Raw genomic sequence first — 21,191 nt, forward strand, 5'->3', positions numbered from 1 at the left:
GACATGTGACACAGAAGGGTCTGCTAGACTTCTACAGTATAATGCATACAGAAATTGTGAGTTGCTAATAAATTATTGTAAGCAGCAAAAAAGTTATATATTATGTGACTCGTTAGAAGATGTTACAAAACAAGTAAAACAAAAAGAACAACAGTAAATACTCTACTTTTAGATTCTGCTCACAATTGAATTTGGGGGTTTGGTTTGGGGTTTCCATCAAGCTTCTCCAGTATTTTTGATACCATACTTAGCACAGTTTGCAGACCTGTTTTTGCCACTAAGTAAACTGGAACTCCTGACCAACTCCATTAAAGTCAATTGGGCATTTTTGTCATGTCCGTGCGGCACACGAGCACCACACTCAGCATGGATGCAGAGTGATGTTTACACTTACTGCAGTTGGTAACACTATGTACAGTGCCCACCACACCAGGAATATGTTAGCCAGTATGTACAGCCCTTGCAGCACAAGAGTACCATGGTCAGCACGGCATAGAATAACGTACACACTGCTGGAAATAGTAGAACACCACGCTATGCTGATCAGTAGCACCACTCCAGGGAGAAATAAAGCCTGGCCCTAACCTAGCAGGGAGGTGAAGGATTCTTGCCTACAAGCAGAGTCATCGCCTCGATAAAGGCGGCCCCGCAATAGTCTTCCTGGGTCCTGATTGTCCCCATAGGAGCCCCTGGAGAGATGAACAGACACAGCAAAGCAATACAAAAATGAAAACAGAAATACAACTGAAAAGGAAACCACAACACTTATCTGGAAGTAGCAATACATCAAGCACAGAGCAACACCCCTCTCTACTACTCCTCTGTGGAACTGAATAAGCAGTGGTGAATAAAAGGAGGAGTGAGAATATAAGGCTCTCCACCTGATGATTGGCAGAGCAACTAGAGAACCAGACCCCCAACCTTCTCCCAGGAATGACTAATCCTCAGGATGCATCCATGCAGCATAGAGAGACAGCAACCAGCAGTCTCTGCACATGGTGCATTAACCCTTGTTCTGCATAACAAGGCGACAGGTCTTGGCCTGCATTTAGGCCACCATGCTACGACGCTGTTGCGACCGACAAGCCACGACTATTTTGATATGCTTTTGAAACATATTAGTTATGGCTGCAATATAAATGAAGCTACGGTGATAATGTGCTACATGTAGCCCTTCAGCTAGTAGGTGAAGCAGCGGCTACTGTAGCATGCATTAAAATAAATAGTTGCAAATTTGCAAGTCACTTAAAAAGAATGTTGCAAAAATCTATAAAAGAGGTTCAATTTCCTTCTGGTTCTTTCCATTGTTCAACTGGGTTCAGATTCAGAAAGCTGCCTCCCAAGCCACAACCAAAGAGGCTTAAGCTCTGTCACCTTTCTCAAAATCAGGAAAATGAATGGATGACTCCTGAGACACATAAAGAAGACTTTTTTTTTCTTAGGCCCTTCTCACACATCCATTTTTTATCGTGATTACTAGGCTGTTTTGAACACCGCGGTAATCGTGGTATAACACTTCCATTGATTTCAATGGAGCCTTGCAGGCATGTGCTCGAATACGGCGCTGGAAAGTGCTGCAAATTTTGAGTACTGTTTACTCTATTTTTCCGCGTTTAGCACGCCTCATCACCCATCACAATGAAGGTTTGCGCTAAGACCCGCGGTCGGAGGCAGGAACCTCCTCCTCTGTCCAAAATCAGGCAGCTTGGTGGAAGGCGGACGGAGCCCATTACAGTCAATGGGTACATCCGGTGCTGTTCAGTTCCATCCAGAGACAGAGCTGTTTAGCTGCGAGGATTGCCCTTTCCTGCTCCCTGAAAGAAGCAGGAAAGCGGGACTCAGAGTGCAGATGTGAAACCACCCTTAACCCTTTGGTGACGAAGCCAGTTTGCACCTTAGTGACGGAGCCAAAGTTTGGAAATCTGACGTGTCACTTTAACATAGAATAACTCCGTAAAGGTTTTGCATATCCAAGTGATTCTGACATTGTTTTTTCACCACATATTGTACTTCATTTAGGTAGTAAAAATAGAGCAATAGAATTTGTGTACATTTGTTAAAAGTGCCAAAATTGGGAACATTTTGAAAAAAAAAAGGTTATTTTTTCACATTTTCAATATCTCAAATATGTGCAAACATACTGTACAAATTTTTGATAAGATATATATTTCCATCTGTTTACTTTATTCTGGATGCCCAGTTGAAAAATGTTCTTTTTTTTTAACCATTTAGGAAACGTTACGTACAAATTTAACATTACTTATCAACATTTTGAGAAACATTTTGTTTTTCTGCACCAAGCCAAGATTGCAAAGGCTCATAGGTGTCAGAATGATAGATACTGCCACAAATTTGCCAGTTTTAAAACCTACACCCCTTAATGTAGTCACTGAGAGGGGTGAATATTTGACCCCACAGGTTTTTTTTATAACTTAATGCAATTTAGAGGAGAAAAAATAAAATTTTATATTTTTGCAAATATGTCATTTTAAATACATTTTTTTTCTATAATGCACATAAAAGAGGATTTGCACCCCGAAATGGATACCACAGCTAGTCCTGTGCTCAGAAACATAACCATTGTGCCCTAATCTTATGTCCGTATGCACAACAGGGCCAAACCGAATAGGAGCATTAAACTTCAACTGGTTTTTAACTTTTACATGATTGCATTATCCATTGGATGATAATAAGCATGTGACCAGAGACTGCGTTCAGTGGCTCCCCTGTGAAATCTCTAGACTCTTTGGTAGCCAGGAGCAGGGAGATTTTAAATTACCCTGGCAATCTGCAGCTTTTGCCCATGCATCCGCCATTTTAGCAATGGCGTGTGTGCAGAAGCCAGGGTTAAATCCGGGGGCTTTAGGTATGTAATTTCATCTCCTCTCATGGATATAAGATGAAACTTAAACTTTCTTTTTCCAACTTTTTTTTAACTTTACATGATCACTGTTATCCATTGGATAACAGTGATCATGTGACCGGGAACTGCATACCGCGGCCCCCAGTGATATCTCTCTTCTCCCGGCTACACATGCCAGCCGGGAGCAGAGGGATTTTAAATGTCCCAGAGCGCAAGCCATTCTGTGCACGCACCAGACGTATAACTTCTGGCTCACATGTGCAGAAAACAACATCAGGTCCTGGCAGACCAGAACATCGCGGGACATCGTGGAGGATGGGGGTGAGTATTTTCACCTCCCCTCATGGATCTGATCCATGAGGGGAGCTGAAACTTTAACTTTATTTAACTTTTTCAACTTTTCTGTGATCACCGTTATCCCTGGGGACATCTCCTGCCTCCCAGCTATTTTCAGTGGCTGAGAGGCAGGAGATATCAAATCTCTCACACTGATCTGGTCTTCTGCGCATGCGTCGCCATCTTTGCTCATGCGCAGAAGATGGCCGAAGGTACTTTTCAGACCAGATCGTCGCGGGATATCGCAGAGGATGTGTATCAGTAGTTTCAGCTGCCCTCATGGATCCGATCCGTACTTTTTTCACTTTTTGCTTACTTCCATGCAATCGGCGCTATCCACTGGATAGTACAGATCATATGACCGGGGGTTGGCTTTCCCGGCCCCCCATGACAGCTCCAGGTTGTCGTCTACCTCCATCAGCCATCAGCATGGAGCTGTTACGTCCTCAGCCCACGTCGCTTTGATTCTCAGAGCGAGCCTGTTTTTACGACCCTGAGGATTAAAGCCCACTTAGCGAAGATGTAAAAAGGCAATGGGGCCGTCACTAAGGGGTTAAGGTTTAGTATGGATTGCATTTTCACAGAGGGGATCCATAACTTTTATATTCAAGCCCAAAATATTAAACATTGTTATTCTAAAAAATGTGCTTTTCCGATATTCCCTTCCCTGCCTAGATATGAGCTCCTGGTATCAATCCGCAGAGTTATATTACATTTCATTAATTATTATACAGAACAGCTGTAAAGCAGGAACAAAGGTGTCACAAGTCACTTAAAGCACTATCAGCTCTAACCTTACTTTGTTTATTTAATTTGTACTAACGAGTAAAAATAATCCATGTTTCTGGGTCTCTAATTTGTTCAGTCAGTAGAAGTATTTTCAGTGGTTTGCAAAATTAGTAAAACTTCCCAAAAAAACATTTTTGGAATCACACTAGTCACTTTGGCAATGTTTCAGTGTTTTCAATGCAAGACAATGGAGTTAATGATCTGGTGATTAATTAATGACAAGATAAGTACTGTAATTACCTTTTTTGAGTTGGGAGAGATGCAGCGAACAAATAAAGTGTGACTCCTGGGGAGAAGACAATTATACATTAATGGAGTTGTAGTACATAAGCTTGTAGCATGCTAAAAAGCGGAGAACAGAACCCTTATGCAGTTTGTGTGAGGAAAGAAATACATAAATAGGGGTCTTTCACATGGGCGCTACGATCTTCGGCCGCCCGCATGGCGGGAGAAAAATCGCATGAGCGAGAGGCAGCTGCGACCAAGCAATGGCTGCAACGGCTGGGCTGCGGCGTATAGGCGTATACACCGCAGCCCAGAATACTATCGGCTGGGGGAGAGAGTTCAGCTCTGCTAAACTCCCTCCCCCTCTCCACCCCCAGCCTATGGGAGCTGCCAGCAAGGGGAAGGAGAGGGACTTAAGCAACACGAGCTGCTGCTTATCTCCCTTCCCCTTCCATTTCCATTTCTGATGGCTCCCATAGGAATCTATGGGAACGGCCGGCGTATTCCCTCAAAAGATAGGACAAGTACTATCTTTTCTGGTCTCTTTCATCAGGCTGAGAAAACTGTGCGAGATGCACACATTTTGCATGAATATGAACCCCATTCTTTTGAATAGAGTCACATACATGAGCAATTTTTTACATAGCCCATTAGAGCTCTTTCACATAGGTGCAGTTCCACGTATTTTTGCGCACGCAGGAATGACGTGCATAAAACTCAGGGAATAAGACCCATTGATTTCAATGATTCATTCACATTCCTTTTTTTGCATGCGCTTTTCTTACATGCTCTATTTTGTGCCCACCAAAGAGCCCCACAGAAGTCTACAGGGGCTTTTTGATTCGGGTAGATGACCAGTCCAGTGCTTTCCCATTGCAGTTTACGGAGCGCCAGCGGAGACATTGAGTGCAAGGCAGCCATAATGTATTTCCATCCGGATGGCTTTATGATCTCAGCAGATCACGAACATATGTCAGCCGAGCCTCGGTGGCAGACCATGCTTCCGGGCTGCTCTACCTTTCCCTTGTTTGCTAAGGTGCCTATAAAGAAGGATTTGTAAACATTCCTGGAAGGGTGCAACCTACCTGATATGCCATTTGGCAGGTTATTGTGACTTTTCTAAACTCTGACTGCATTTGATCTAGACTGTTATGCTGAGACTTGGAGTTTGACAACAGCTAGGAAACCTCCGATTTGATTTTCGTCATCTAATGCACTATATTCAAAAGTTGTTCACTTACTATTAACCCTTTCCAATCCACTGTCTGACGTCTAAAGACATTTTGATTTAAGGCTGTACAGCTCCGATGTTGGAAGACATCCCGCAGGGTATTCTTACTGTATATTACTGGCCGCTGTGTTGTCGGGGGCCTCTCCAGCATGTCCCACACCACAGTACTGGTTCTAGCCAGCAGATGGTGCTATTGTATAATGGCAGAAAGGGAAAGCCCCCTAGGAAACCCTGAATCCTAAATTGGATTGCAAAGGATTAAAAATACGACACCTTTAAAGGGAATGTACTATATATATTTTTTTCCTAACTAAAATCAGATAGATTTGAAATAGTTTCCACCTGTACATGACTATGGAGGCTGTCTTCTTGCCTGAGCTGCAGTTAACCCATTCTAGGTCCTCCTTTTTGGGTCTGACAATATCTGAGTAGGTATGTTCAGTGGTCTGAATGTGTCAGGGTTTTTTGTGATATGGGCCTAAACCGATGGGTGCAAACACAGCATACGCTCGCTGCTACTGAGCGTATTACCACATTAATTTTTTTTTTTGTGGACTATTCAAACTCCGCGCTAGTGCTCGCGAGATTGAAAAAAAAAAAAAAAAGCGGGAATATATGTCCAGCCCTATTTTTTTCAACTTTGTTGGACCGATTTGAATCCTTGATTTACTGTATGGTGAAGAATTTTCTCTGCCCTTTTTTGTAACATTTATAAAATGGTTAAATAAACAGATGTTTGCAAAAAATAAAAAATCTGCAAAATTAAAAAAAAATAAGTTTAACGTAGAAACTTGAATTAGAGAACAGGTCATTTTTCTGATGACACAGCTTTCCCTTTAAAAAACATACTAATGCTGGAATAGAATAATTTTAAATAAATGAATGTGGATTTCTACAAGCATACATGATCACAGCAGGAACATCCAGCTATCACTTGTGTTTGGTACCATAAAAAACAATAATGTCATTAAAAGGATATCATACCTTTTCAGGCAACAAGTCAATTCCTGAAGGGTCAGCTGGAACCTCCCCATTAAAGTTGACTCTAGACATTTGTTTTGCGACTTTCCCACTTGAGGCGGCAGAACATCGCTCTCCCTCTTGACAAGATCAGAGAGTAGCTGGGCAGAAAGAAAATATAATACACAGTCACATCCAAGAGTACGATGAATGGTGACACCTAATGCAGAAGAACGAGTAGAAGTGAGAAATGTTTTGTTTAAAGGAAGCAAATAAAAGATAGTTTGCAGGAACTCGATACAGCGAAATAAAAGGGAAGTGGAAACATGAGAGATGTAAAAAATGGCATGTACGCATACAGTGAAGTGCAAACTGCTGGATAAAGTGATAGATTTGGTTACTTTCAAACGACTCTGGGCCAAGACCTCTCTGGCAATAGTTGGAAGTCTGTCTCTGTTCTTGCTTAAGAAGTTATGAACCTGGAGCATATGAGAATCCAGTGTGACACATCCATCGGATACAACATTTAGTCACACTACAAGTGCCATTGAACAGAACATCTCACCTGGTATGTGACAGGTCCACAATAATGCTGCAGTGTGAATACAGGTAGAGGTAGTTTGGGTTTGATGTAGCAGCTGCTGTCACCATGATGATAGTGACACTTCTGTAAGAAAGTGTGGTCTGTAGCCTAGGTAAAGAAGAGTTCATTTATTACTTCTTTATAACCCATTATTTATACACTATGATCAAGTTTAACCCTTTCCAATCCACTGTCTGACGTCTTCCTACATTCTGATTGAAGCTTGTACAGCTCCAATGTCAGAAGACATCCAACAGGGTATTCTTACCATCTAATGCCAGCCACTCTGCTGTCGGAGCCTCTCTGGCGCATGCACACTGGCTTTAGCCAGCAGATGGCACTGTTGTATACAAGAAAAGTGAGAAAGCCTTTTAGGAAACCCTGAATCCAAAATTGGATTGCAAAGGGTTAAAGGAAGCCAGTTGACCTAGCAGCATGTTTTTTGGAGCATTTAAGGAAAACCTATTCAAGACTATGAAGAACATACATCATGTGGATTCGAACTCACCGTGGTTCACACTGTTCCCTGCTGCGTTGGAACCTAACCAGAGATAAGGCCCCTGCACACTACAATATTACAGTATCCAAGTTATACAGAAGTGTTATATGGTGCATATACCGTACCTGGGCTAACTTGCACTGTTCCTCTAGAATGTGAAGAATGCCATGGGGTCGATCTGTAAGCAGTTTCAAGCAGGATTCGCTGCCCTCAGCAGAAAATGGGACCCAGCACAGACCCTCTCTGGCATATTCAACCTTAGATGTTATATAGAAATAAGAATTGCATTAAAGGTGTTGTCCAGTTGTGAACTACCAATGGCTCATCTTCGGGTTAGGTTATCAATAGTAAATCAGCAGAGGTCTGCTGGCGGAGATCCCCATCGATCAGCGGTTCTCTGGCTTGGTGTGCTCATGCACTGAGCTGATTTCCACAGACAGCTCAGTTCTTACTGAAAAGGCCCAGTTTAGTATTCCAAGCAAAGTTCGCACTGAAGTGAATAGAAACTCTGCATGCGATACCAAGTCTGGCCACTGCAATGGGAACAGAGCTGTGTGCTTCCTGTCAGAAGACAGTTTAGTGCATGAGCGCACCAGCCCAGAGAACAGCGGATAGGCTAGGATCCTGGGCAGTGGGCCTGTGCCGATCTACTATTGGCCATCAGTAGTTCACATCTGCAAGCCCCTTTAAGGAGAATGCTGCAGATACTTTCAGTAGTACACAGGGTACAGTACTTTGGTTGATTTACCTGTTCCTGAGAAATAAGACTTTCTATGGTGTGGCGCAGAATTTGCTCATTAGCAAAGTTCCTACATAGTTGCTCCAGGCTGTTAACTCCAAGATTCTACAATACAAGGCAAAGTTAATAGGTAGATAGAAGCTTCACATTTGTGGAGACTGGGGAGAAAATTTGAACTGGCCAGAATAGTTATGGCAAACAGGAGGACGGATAGCTATTGACAATGAGGTTCTGTCACAGATCCGGCTCAAAACACCAGACGGAAAAGTGCTGCATGCATATAGTGCTTTTTCTTCCATGCAAAAGCTGGGCAGCTGGGCGGAAAGCAGATAGACCTCGTAGTCAACAGAGATGCTGCTCATCCCACAACAATGCTGCAAAATGATTCATTAGGGAAACTTAAGTTACTTTAAGGGTGACTACCCACTAGTGTTTTTTTTTCTGCTGCGAATTTGCTCCTATTTTTTCTTCCAATTGTCAATGGGACTTCCTAATGTTAAAAACGCAACGCGACGCAACTTTGCGTTTTTAACATTAGAAAGTCCCATTGACAACTGGAAGAAAAAATAGGAGCAAATTTGCAGCAGAAAAAAAAACGCTAGTGGGTAGTCACCCTTAGATGTGACAACTGCTGGGTGCCTAAAGCGCCCAATAGTCATCCCAATGACTGTCAGCACTATGCTTTCATACAGGAGTGATAGTCCTTCAGTGAATGGAGGTGGAGAGCGCTGGAGATCTTTTTTGGCCACCTGTCTCCATTCACTGAGCGAGAAGTTGCTTAACTTCAGTGAGCTACTAGCGGCAAATAGGCAATTTCTTACTCAGAAACCTGTCAGGTCTCACATTTACAAGGGACAACTATTAGTCAACTTTTTAGCTCATTTAAGCACTTTTTCAGCAGACAGCCCTAGTAAAAGTACCATTTATTAAATCCATAACAAATACTTGCAATGGAAAAATGTACAGAATTTTCCCTTTAAGGCCTCATGTCCACGGGGAAAATCAGGCCCACTACGGATTCTCCATGGAGGATCCGTAGCGGGTCCCTCCTGCCCCGCGGACATGAGCGCTGAAAAGAAGAATAAATAAGAATAACTTACCCGCAGCGGACGGTGCAGGTCTTCTCTTCTTCACGGCCGGATCTTCTTTCTTTGGCCGGTGGATGTACTCGGCACGCCGGCAGCGTGCCGCACGCATGAGCCGGGCACATCCGCCGGGCCGAAGCAAGAAGATCCGGCCGTGAAGAAGAGAAGACCTGCCCAGTCCGCTGCGGGTAAGTTATTCTTATTTTAGGTCTCCGGACGGCTTCCATAGGCTTCAATAGAAGCCTGCGGGAGACCCGCACAAAAATGGAGCATGTCACTTTTTTTTCATGCTCCATTTTTTAAAAATTCCCTTTTATTGACCATCCGCGGGTATTTATCTACCCGCAGGTGGTCAATGCATCCCTATGGGGTGCGGATCCGCATGCGGGTGATCCGCTGCGGATTTAAAATCCTATTTTGCCCGTGGACATGAGGCCTAAAGAATTTCAGGCTCAACCATAAGATTTTATATGGATATTTTTGGATATTTGTAAACTTTTTTTATTGCATTGTGTGTGCTTTTGTAAATAAAAGAGATTTCCAATAGTTTTTTTTACTACAAAATTTTCTCTATTTTTCTTGTACAACCTGCATGTAAAACAATACTATGCAAGCTGCTCAATCCTGTTCTGTCCTCATTCCATCAGATAGCTCTAAGACAGTTCTGTCCGCAGCCCCACTGTCACCTTACCTGAAAGCTAAGCTAAGACCTAATCTTAAAAAAGTAACATAAACATACCGTAATAGGATTGGATCTATATTAGCTTTCAGGAGAAATGAGAGAGGCAAAACATTTGTCTGGCGGAACAAGGACAGAGCGGCTTCGAGTAACTTGTATAGTACTGTACTACATGCATGCTGCAGAAGCCAAACAGAGGTAACATTTTAATACAGAGCAAAGCTTCTATAAAAAAGTTTCTATATTTTATTCATTACAATTAAAAAGATGTTACAGTACAATAGAGATGAGTCTCCAATGTGCAGCAGACAGGCGGAAGAAAAGCAAACACCATATCAAGTTCATAGAATTAAGTATATGTTCAAAAAATGCATGTATGCAAAATCATATATCAACAAACATTTGATTTTTTAAAATGACACAGGTGGTAAGGTCGGCTTTATACATTATACACTGCTGCTCATATGCATAGATTCAATGCTTTGTATGCTTGATGTGTCATTTTATACGGTCAAATGTTTGTTGATATATGATTTTGCATACATGCATTTTTTGAGCATATACTTAACTAGCTGATATACCCGGCTTCGCCCGAGTTAATTTGGTACTGGTGTTTACACGGAAAATCTTATGAAGTCGTGGTTACTTTAAAGATACCGAGGAAAAAAATATGTTCACCTTTTTGCATGGTTCTTTGCATTACCCAGGAAACACCACGTGGAGGTAACCATACGACGTTTCCTTTATATAAAATGACATCAGGAAGTGAGAGAATTAGATTACGTACGTAATATTTGGACGCTAATTCTTTTGCGCTAGAATTGAATAATCGAGTAGGGACCTATTAACTTTTCCTATTTATGACATAATCAATGCTCGTGCAAAATTTCACATTTCTATGACATCAGGAAGTGAGAGAATTAGATTGAGTACGTAAAATTTGGATGCTAATTCTTTTGCGCTTAGTATTGAATAATCGAGTTGGGACTCATTAGCTTTTCCTATTTATGACATAATTAATGATCGTGCCAAATTTCAAATTTCTATGACATCAGGAAGTTAGAGAATTAGATTCCATACGTTAAATTTGGACGCTAGTTCTTTTGTGCTAGAATTAAATAATCAAGTTGGGACCCATTTACGTTTCCTATTTTGGACATAATCTATGCCTATGCCAAATTTCATGTTTCTACGACATCGGAAAGTTGGAGAATTAGTGGCGAGCCAGTCAGTGAGTGAGTCAGTGAGGGCTTTCGTCTTTATATGTATATAGATTTTATGAACTTAATACGGTGTATGACTTCCTTCTGCCTGTCTGCTGCACATTGGAGACTCATTCCTTTTGTACTGTAACATCTTTTTAACTGTAATGAATAAAATATAGAAAAGTTTTTTTAATGGAAGTTTTGCATGCTGACCTATTATTTTTGGATTGATTGTGCAGCAGAGCGTGTGCTGCTGGTTGTGAGATGCAACTGTGATTTATTATATTATGTTTTAATACAGAGGTGATTTCCAAAGTGACTTAAATTTAACAAATGCCATTGTCCACAGAGCAGGATGTGATCTTTGCAGTGCATATATTGTAGGTATTTTTGTGAATTTGACTATAATATGTTGCTAACAAGAAAGTAGGCGTCAAAAAAGTACATAACCACTTTTGTCCCAATTCGAAAAATGGATATACGCCGTTTTAGAAATTACCTCTTCAATCGCAGATCTCCTTTAAAGGAGATGTCCCGCGCCGAAACGGGTTTTTTTTTTTTTTTAAACCCCCCCCCCCGTTCGGCGCGAGACAACCCCGATGCAGGGGTTAAAAAACCCACCCGCACAGCGCTTACCTGAATCCCGGCGGTCCGGCGTCTTCATACTCACCTGCTGAAGATGGCCGCCGGGATCCTCTGTCTTCATGGACCGCAGGGCTTCTGTGCGGTCCATTGCCGATTCCAGCCTCCTGATTGGCTGGAATCGGCACGTGACGGGGCGGAGCTACACGGAGCTACACGGAGCCCCATAGAGAAGAGGAGAAGACCCGGACTGCGCAAGCGCGGCTAATTTGGCCATCGGAGGGCGAAAATTAGTCGGCACCATGGAGACGAGGACGCCAGCAACGGAGCAGGTAAGTATAAAACTTTTTATAACTTCTGTATGGCTCATAATTAATGCACAATGTACATTACAAAGTGCATTATTATGGCCATGCAGAAGTGTATAGACCCACTTGCTGCCTCGGGACAACCCCTTTAATGAGAAAAGCACATCCAATGCAAAAAAATGAGTTTGAATGTGTTCATAGCCTTTAAGAACTTCCACATAAAATGTAAAGATTATACAACTGTTGTGTCTTAGGCCCCTCGCACACCAGCATATTTTGGGCTGTGTGCTGTACATACTCATCCTTGAGCAGCACATGGCCCCATTATAGCCTATGAGGACATGCACATTGATGTTTTTTACACAGACCGATTATCCCCGTGAAAAAAAACTCATGGCATGTCCTATACCTAGCCGTTTCACCGACAATAAATAGGACATGCCAATCAATGCATGTCAATGTGCTGCCTCTGCATAAATCGGACAGCACACGGCTGTTCTAGGCCACAACTTAGAACCATTGCTAGTTTGCTCCTAGCCTTATAGGAAAACTTTCATACATTTTCCATTGCAAGTATCCAGCCTCATGTAGTTAAAAAAGTTATAACACTCATGTTGGCAAGACATTTGCATAGCTGAGATTGTTGCTAAACTTTACAATCCTACAGTTATTTCTCTGACCACAATTTTTAAGTCAGATCAAAATTTCTGGTGTGCCTATTGCCCTATTAATCTACGGTACAGTGGAATAATTTTCTAAAATTAAAGTAGATCTTGAGCAGTAGAAAGCAGAATATCTAGGTTTTCCTTCAGCTACGGCAAAGATTCAATGTAATGCTCTAGCCCTGCATCTAAATACCTTGGGCAAGGCAGAATGGCTTATTGGTGCCTTCTCCTTGTCTCCAGTACCAAGACTCATTCCCTGCCACCCCTGATAGAAAGGATGGTTGGACAGGGGCATTTTTTGGATACCTATAGTTCCTTCAAATCTGTCATGTTAATACTTCATCATGATAATACTTTCTTAGCTACTTTGTATTTTTCAGGTAAGTTCTGAAAGATTGGACAGGATTGGTGGAATAAATAAATAAAAACACTGTACTTCAAAGCCACAAACGTCAATAATGCCCAACGAGCTGTCCGTCTCCCGTGCACCGAGCCAATCGTTTCCTTTCTCCAAAAGCCAATCGAATAGCAGAGCATAGAGTGTCTGGGAGATTGCATCCCTATTGACAAATAAAGCAAAGTTGTCAACCATTCCTGTCTGATTGATGTCCTTCGCTCTATACAGTTCTTCTATTAATCTCCCAGAGAGTCAGTGCTGAGCTTACCGGACATCTATGGAGGCTTCCACCGAGAGAGGGGAAATTACTCTGTCATAAGAAGTCCTCTGAGAAAACAAAGATTTCATCAACACGATTGCTCATGCCACAGTGATAGCAATTGTTGAATCATGGGAAAAACATTTATAAATTGCAATGCAGCTTAGGTTTAAAGCCTCTTGAACAGGGATGGATCACAAGGGCCCCATTGTCTTGAGGGCAACGTTCAACAGCACTATAAAACCTACATTGCCTATTGGAGTGCTGCCCTTACTCATTGGACTGTACATGTCTGTAGACTTATATGCTTAGCTTGTATTTGGCAAAAGCCAAAATCAGAGGGGAAAAAATTCCCATATGCCTCTAATTCTATTGTCAGGGGAACTGGTTTTAAGCAATGTTGAGTGAAAAAAACCAATATCAGGAAACTGCACAGGAATTTTAACATTGAAGTTCACTGTTCTGATAAAAAGATGGACCACAATTACAAATGTTTAAGGCAAACTGATGATTTAACCCTCTAGGGATCAGCCTATTTTACACCTTAACAACCAGGAATTTTTTTTTCCGATTTTTCCATTGTTACTTTCCAAGAGCCATAATATTTTATATTTTTTTCATCGATGTAGCCATTTGAGGTATTGTTTTCTTTGGAGTGCTGCCTTTACTCATTGGACTTGTTTTTTATATATATTTTTTAATGGTACCACTTTGGGTTACAAATAATGCATTGTTTAACTATTAATCTTTTTTTGGGGGGTGGAAAAAAACTGAAATTCCGCCATGTTTTCTTCTCTGTTATCCAGGACTTCAGAAGAGTATTTAGGGGTTTTGATTTCTGACAGCCTCAAAATGAGTCCACAGTGCAGTCAGACAACAAAGAAGGCAAGTAGGATGGGGAGACCGCATCTGGAATACTGTGTTCAGTTCTGGAGACCTCACCTACAGAAAGACACTGATAATAGTGGAAAAAGCCCAAAGATGAGTTGTGGAAATGGTGAAAGGTCTCAAGAACAAAACTTATCAGGAAAGACTTAAAGTACTTAAATTTGTATAGCCTGGAGGAAAGAACGGAGAGGGGAAGAAGGGAGATCGAAAACTTTAAATATGTTGAAGGTATAAATAAGGTTCAGGGGGAAGCGTATTTAATAGGAAGCTAAACACTATGGCGGCACAATATGAGATTAGTTGGAGGAAAAATGAGAAGCAAAATCAGGAAATATTATATCACTGAAAGAGTAGTAGATGCATGGAACAAACTTCCAGCAGAGGTGGTTGGAAAATCAACAATAATAGAATGTAAGCCTGGGATAAGCACAAATCTATCCTAAAGCCCCATTTACACAGGACGACTGTTGGGCAAACGATGGCCAACACTCCCCCCGCATGTACTCGCTCCCGTGCTGTTACACAAAGTGAGTATCGTTGGCTCACAGCAGGGTGGTTGGAAGAGATTTCACTCCTCACTCTCCCCCGCCCCTCTCCATTGACTTAACACAGCGGCCGTTCAGTACTGAACGACTGCTGTTTACACTAAGCAATCATCGTTCAGGATTTTATGCAGCCTAAACGATGAATTAATCGATCAGTGTAAACAGCAGCCATTCAGTACTGAACAGCCGCTGTCTTAAGTGAATGGAGAGGGGCAGGGGAGAGTGAGGAGTGAAATCTCCCCACGAACGATACTCGCTCCTGTGCAACAGCATGGGAGCGAGTACATGCGGGGACGACTTTCAGGCATCATTTACCCGACAGTCGTCCTGTGTAAAAAGCATCATAGTACAAGATAACACCAATGTTTTGGGCCATAACTGTAAACCCCGATATGGTCACTGAGTAGCCTCTCAGCATTGTTGGGACTTCACACCACATTAGGGCTTACAATCACAGCTTATGTTGCTATTACCTTGTTCTGTGATATTTTCTAAGGCTGTAAAAAAAAATCACCCTTAATTGCATAAAAAAAATTAAACAAAATCAAAAGCTGTCCTTTAATGGGGTTCAAATGTATAGTATGGGATTTCAATGGGGGTGCTATAATTTTCAGCAACAGTCAGTAACATTATATAACATGTATTACTCACAGTGACACGCTCAGTAATTAATTTCTGAAGTCCCTCGGGTGATATTTGGAGAAGATTGGCAACAATCCTAATTTCTGTAATCCTGAAACCAGCCGTGGCGCTATATGTATCACTCTAGAATCACACATAAAACAGAACTGAGTTAGAATGTAAGAAATAAAGAAGAATATGAGTAAATAGGTTGATGATCATAACATCTTACATGAAATGAAGTGAAGCAGATGTTGCCTAACTGCAGTATGGCACTCAGGACAGCCCAGATGGAAGTCAACTCAATGTCAGAAAGGCCAATCTTGCGAAGGCATTTTTCAAGCGCCATGAAGTCCATTTTGTCATTTTTCCCTGGAAGATCACATGCTCGACCCTCAAAAGCCATTAAATTAACACATTTCACTATTTTATTACAATTCTAGATTCAATTAATCTGCTGTCTTCCACAATCTACGTATGTTTTAGACTTAGAGGTTGCCATCATTTTTAGCACATTTAAGTGTTATATATAGGCTAGTTATTAGTATTATTTATAGTACTAGTGTTTTTGGTGGCACAATGCGTCACTTATAATATAATGTATAGTAAATGACATCATCACATGTAACTCACTTAAGGACCTGTGATGATGGTTGGCGTTGGTCAAAATATTGAAGGACCTGTGATGACGTCACAGTCAGACCACTGGTAATTCAGCTGAGGTGAAATTATGGCTGGGATGAAGACCTGTGATGATGTCATCATCATGTGATCAGGGGCGGAGCATTTAACTCAGTCACTCACGGACAAGTGGTCATTAGTACTTTGATTAGGAACTTGACGCATGTTCAGATTGTGATTGCTACTCACCTGATTAAGATAATAGTAAGTTTCTGGCTCCTGTAAATACAATCTCTGCTTTTCATTCTCTGAAAGTCCCTCAAGCAGTTCATAAAAAACATGGAACCCCCTCTCGTCCATGGCCTGGTATACGAAAATTGCCATGAGAAGTAGTAACATACATCTTCTGCATTTGGACAGAAGTGAATGAAAGTGAGTTTACCAACCTGAAACACAACACGGAACTTCTCTAGGAGATACTGAGTCACAGAGCACCCCACTAATGCGCCCCTAAAAACATAAGCAAAGGAGTGTAATCTATCAAAAGTAATATACAAATATTAATAGCTGTATACAGCATCTAAAATAATAGCACTATACTGGACCTATATGAATTGTACCATTAAAAGTGAATATCAACAGTGCCATTTAGTGGCCATATGACATTATAACATGGTAAGAAATCGCACATACTGTGGTAGATAAAGTGCAGGAGTTCTATATAGCAACCAATCAATTTCAGAGGCCCATGGTTGCAGCGCAATGACTACAATCAAGAAGTGCAGCTAGAGGGATGTCATGACGTTGGCACTGGCCGATGCGATCACGCCTCAGGCGCATGCTCCCTATCATTGGGCTCTAGGCACCCTTAAGTGTCACTTTCTTGTCACTGCAGAAGGCCCCTTAAGTGTAGTCTGATAGAAAGCCCTTGAGTGTTTCCTCAGACGTTGGAAATTCCTCAGTGTTTGATGTTCCCTTCAATGTTCCCATCTTCTATTCCTTGCTTTAACATCTACTGTGGTGTATGGACTGATTGGCAAAGAGTTTCCCCTATCTGGGCAATCAGCCATAATGGAAGTATTCCAGGCCCGCCTCTACATGGGCGCTAGATATTTTCCTGCTGGTTACTTTCCTGCCTGGGACGCTTGGCAAGGCAGCGAACTCCTGCCAGCTAAGTGCCTGCGGTTATTTGTTCTCTTCGGGATCTATTCACTTCTACCTTACACGGTGTTATATACCTTGCTCTTTCCATCTATATTAAATTTTTTTTTTCAAGTGCCGAGACAGAAAAAGCCACTGAATTTGTCATTTAAATCCAGGAAAAATACCTTTCAAAGAACATCTGAAGAATCTGACCACAGCGAGTAGAATTACTGTTCAACACTGTTTTGGCATTTCCAAAACTTTTCAAGATAGTGAGAAAGTCAAAGATCTAGGAAATAAATTGTTCATCTGGTCAAAACACATGGATTAATATAGAATTCCACTCAAAATACTGGAGACAACTCCCCAACCGCATTATTAATACCCAAGCAAACATTTCAGAGGGTAAGTGGTGGAATATTCATCACGCTGTCAATAAATGTGCTGATCTCATTACATGGGACCGATTACATGTTGTATTTTGTAGAATCTGGTGGAATATTCTGATAATACGTAAGGTTTTGTTGCAATTATCACAATTAGAGCTTGTGAGTCAACTGTAAGTCCCGTGAATTGTGGCCTTGACAGAGGTTGCACAAACATTGATCAGAATGTGGGTACAAGGTCGCAGGGTTGCACAGCATTTTTTGGTCATGCTACCCCTGTCACCGCCATTAGTAGCCAAGTAGTCCTAGGCTTAACCTTGAACTCTCATCTCTTTGACCTGATGCACATTATTTGGCCAATGGTATATGGACAACTGACTATCACACCTAATGAACCTGTTGGTCATCCTTTTCCTAAACAACGGGTGCTATTATATAGTTGGGCCCTCTTTTAAATATATAATAGCCTCTAATTTTAACTGGGGGACTTTCCTAAAGATTTTGGAGTGTGCCCATTTAACTAGAAGGGTATTAAGAATTGATGTTGGATGAGAAGGTTAGCTCACATTTCATCTCAAAGTTGTTTGACAGGGTTGAAGTCGGGGATCTGTGCAGGATGTTCAAATTCATCCACATCAAGCTCATCAAACCATGCTTTTATGGAATTCGATTTGTGCACAGGGGCACAGTTATGCAGGAACAGGAAAATGTCCTCACCAAACTGTTGCCACAAAGTTGGAAGCATATCTGTTTTTTGTAAGCTTTAGCATTGACATTACTCTTCACTAGAAATAAAGGGCCTTCCCTAAACTGAGATAAAGATCCCCCCATCCACCAAATGGTGCAGAAGACACATATTGCACAATATGGAGAATACAGACCACGGGGCAATGTCATCTGACTGTTCCCTTTCTGTCTCCTTACAGACAAGGTATCATACCTGTAAAGGTCTGTCTCCATGTCTCATGTTGGGTGTTGTTAGATATTGTATGATCAGTTTTACAGCCTCTGTCTTACCAGAACCTGTATGTCCACTGGAGCCGGAGAGAAATGTAAAGGAAACAAAAATCAATGTTTGAAAAGGCAAAAAAGTACAGCATGGAAAACACAATAAGACATAACATGAAAATACACCTGACAACTGATACAACTTTATGTACCATCATTAGGAGGAGGCTTCTGTGTTAATCATATCCCCCTCCTCCCAAGTAAGTTTTTGTTCCTTGACCATTGGTGCTACCCTGGATACACCTTTTTGCTACATGCTCTTCCTAAGAGCGCAGGATTTTTTTTATTATGGATTTATCTTTTCTGTGTTCCTATCCTAAGGATAGATCATCAATAGTATTTGCCTGAAAAACCTCATTAATGTGTGAAATTGAGACCTCTTTTGTCTGTTTTTCACATGGTTTCCATCTCTGCTCATCTTTTACTAAATTTTCTATGTAGCTAAAAATTCAGGCAAGGATGAAAACCACGTAAAACAGAGCTTAAGAGTTCTTCATTTAACATATTAAACCCCATGGTGTGTCCAGGTTACCATCTCCATGCTATTCTTGACTTAAAAGATGGGAACTGGCGCTGGATTAAAAAATGCGATTTGAAAAAAGCCTAACATACTAATCTTCATGTTGTTCACTGCCATTTTATTTGAAGTACTTAGGTACACAAATTACATTTAGAATTTTTGATTATAACGTTCCATTAAAATCTTAGGTCAGAAGCGGTGTCGTGTCGTCTTAACCCCTTAGTGACCAAGCCTGTTTGCGCCTTAATGACCAGGCCAAATTTTGCAAATCTGACATGTGTCACTTTAACATGGAAAAACACCAGAAAGGTTTTGCATATCCAAGCGATTCTGACATTGTTTTTTCGCCACATGTTGTGCTTCATTTAGGCGGAAAAAATAGACCGATAGAAATTGTGTTTATTTATTAAAAGCGCCAAAATTGGGAAAATTTTCAAAAAATCGTCATTTTTTCACATTTCCAACTGCAATATCTTAAATATGTGCAAACATAATATAGAAATTTTTGCTAAGATGTATATTTCCACCCGTTTACTTTATTTTGGGCGCACATTGGAAAAACTTTCGTTTTTTTTTAACTATTTAGGAGACGTACAAATTTAACATTACTTTTTAGCATTTTGAGGAACACTTTGTTTTCCTATACCAAGCCGAGATTGGAAAGGCTCATGAGTGTCAGAATAATAGATACCCCCCCAAATGACCTCATTTTAAAAACTACACCCCTTAATGTATTCACTGAGGGGTGTCATGAGTATTTTGACCCCACAGTTTTTTTTCAGGAATTAATTCAATTTAGAGGAGAAAAAGTAAAATTTCATATTTTTGCAAATCTGTCATTTTAAAGACATATTTTTTTCCTATAGTTTACATGAAAATCAGGATTTACACCCCAAAATGGATACCCCTATTTCTGCCATGTTCAGAAATATACCCATTGTGGCCCTATTGTTATATCTGAGTCCACAACGGGGCCCAAAATGAAAGGAGTAGTCAGTGTCTTTCAAAACAGAAATTTTGCTTGAAGTCCTTTTAGGCCCCATAGCACACATGTAGAGTTCTTGAGCGCCCAAAACCATAGAAAACCCCCACAAATTACCCCATTTTGAAAACTAGACCCCTTAAGGAATTTATCTAGGGGTGTACTGCATATTTTGACCCCACAGTTTTTGAATGAATTCAAACCAAGCAAAAGGAAAAAATTGTGATTTTCGTTTTTTCGGCAATTCTGTCATTTTAAAAACAGCTTTTTTTGTACAGCACACATATGAAGGAAGACTTGCACCCAAAAATGGATACCCCTGTTTGTCCCGTGTTCAGAGACATACCCATTGTGGCCCTAATCTTATGTCTGGATACACAACGGAGCCCAAAATGAAAGGAGCGACCGGTGGCTTTCGGAACACAAATTTTGCTTGAAGTCCTTTTAGGCCCCATTGCCCACTTGTAGAGTTCTTGAGCGCCCAAAACCATAGAGAACCCCCACAAATGACCCCATTTTGAAAACTAGACTCCTTAACGAATTTATCTAGGGGTGTACTGCGCATTTTGACCCCACAGTTTTTGAATAAATTCAAGCAAAGCAAAAGGAAAAAATTTGGATTTTTGTTTTTTTGGCAATTCTGTCATTTTAAAAACAGCTTTTTTTGTACAGCACACATATGAAGGAAGACTTACACCCCAAAATGGATACCCCTGTTTGTGCTGTTTTCAGAAATATACCCATTGTGGCCCTAATCTTATGTCCGCATGCACAACGGGGCCCAAAATAAAAGGAGTAATCGGTGGCTTTCAGAACATAGATTTTGCTTGAAGTCCTTTTAGGCCCCATTGCCCATTTGTAGAGTTCTTGAGCGCCCAAAACCATATAGAACCCCCACAAATGACCCCATTTTGAAAACTAGACCCCTTAACGAATTTATCTAGGGATGTACTGCATATTTTGACCCCACAGTTTTTGAATAAATTTAAGCAAAGCAAAAGGAAAAAAATAGGATTTTCATTTTTTGGGCTATTGTGTCAATTTAAAAACAGTTTTTTTTGTACAGCACACA

General features: G+C 41.1%; 1 protein-coding gene and 1 long non-coding RNA gene across 2 annotated transcripts in view; both read right to left on the bottom strand.

Annotated features, from left to right (window-relative positions):
• Window positions 1–580: 580 nt before the first annotated feature.
• Window positions 581–15,817, bottom strand: LOC136587390 (unconventional myosin-XVB-like). The gene is made up of 10 exons (XM_066585964.1): window positions 15,692–15,817; window positions 15,490–15,603; window positions 13,415–13,473; window positions 13,186–13,309; window positions 8,235–8,330; window positions 7,612–7,743; window positions 6,970–7,095; window positions 6,806–6,883; window positions 6,429–6,565; window positions 581–689 (listed from the first exon to the last, which is right to left on the bottom strand). The coding sequence occupies exons 1-10, from the start codon at window positions 15,815–15,817 to the stop codon at window positions 581–583; spliced, it is 1,101 nt and encodes a 366-aa protein (XP_066442061.1).
• A 1,638-nt stretch (window positions 15,818–17,455) lies between these two features.
• The window catches only part of LOC136587818 (uncharacterized), an 18,185-nt gene continuing 14,449 nt past the window's right edge, over window positions 17,456–21,191 (bottom strand). Inside the window, exons 2-3 of the long non-coding RNA XR_010787499.1 lie at window positions 18,550–18,643; window positions 17,456–17,512 (exon numbers count right to left, since the gene is read on the bottom strand). This is a non-coding gene — a long non-coding RNA (uncharacterized lncRNA). The remainder of the gene's footprint in view (window positions 17,513–18,549; window positions 18,644–21,191) is intronic.

The sequence above is a fragment of the Eleutherodactylus coqui genome, chromosome 13, assembly GCF_035609145.1.
Source record: "Eleutherodactylus coqui strain aEleCoq1 chromosome 13, aEleCoq1.hap1, whole genome shotgun sequence".
Classification (NCBI taxonomy): Eukaryota; Metazoa; Chordata; class Amphibia; order Anura; family Eleutherodactylidae; genus Eleutherodactylus; species Eleutherodactylus coqui.

What these genes read in the sequence shown, in the direction of transcription:
- LOC136587390 (XM_066585964.1), bottom strand. Translation starts at nt 15,817, where the DNA reads ATGGACTTCATGGCGCTTGAAAAATGCCTTCGCAAGATTGGCCTTTCT. An exon ending in GAAGCCTCCATAGATGTCCG is followed by an intron (nt 13,310 to 13,414) that starts GTAAGCTCAGCA and finishes ATTTGTCAATAG; the next exon opens with GGATGCAATCTCCCAGACAC. An exon ending in GTGGACCTGTCACATACCAG is followed by an intron (nt 6,884 to 6,969) that starts GTGAGATGTTCT and finishes CATATGCTCCAG; the next exon opens with GTTCATAACTTCTTAAGCAA.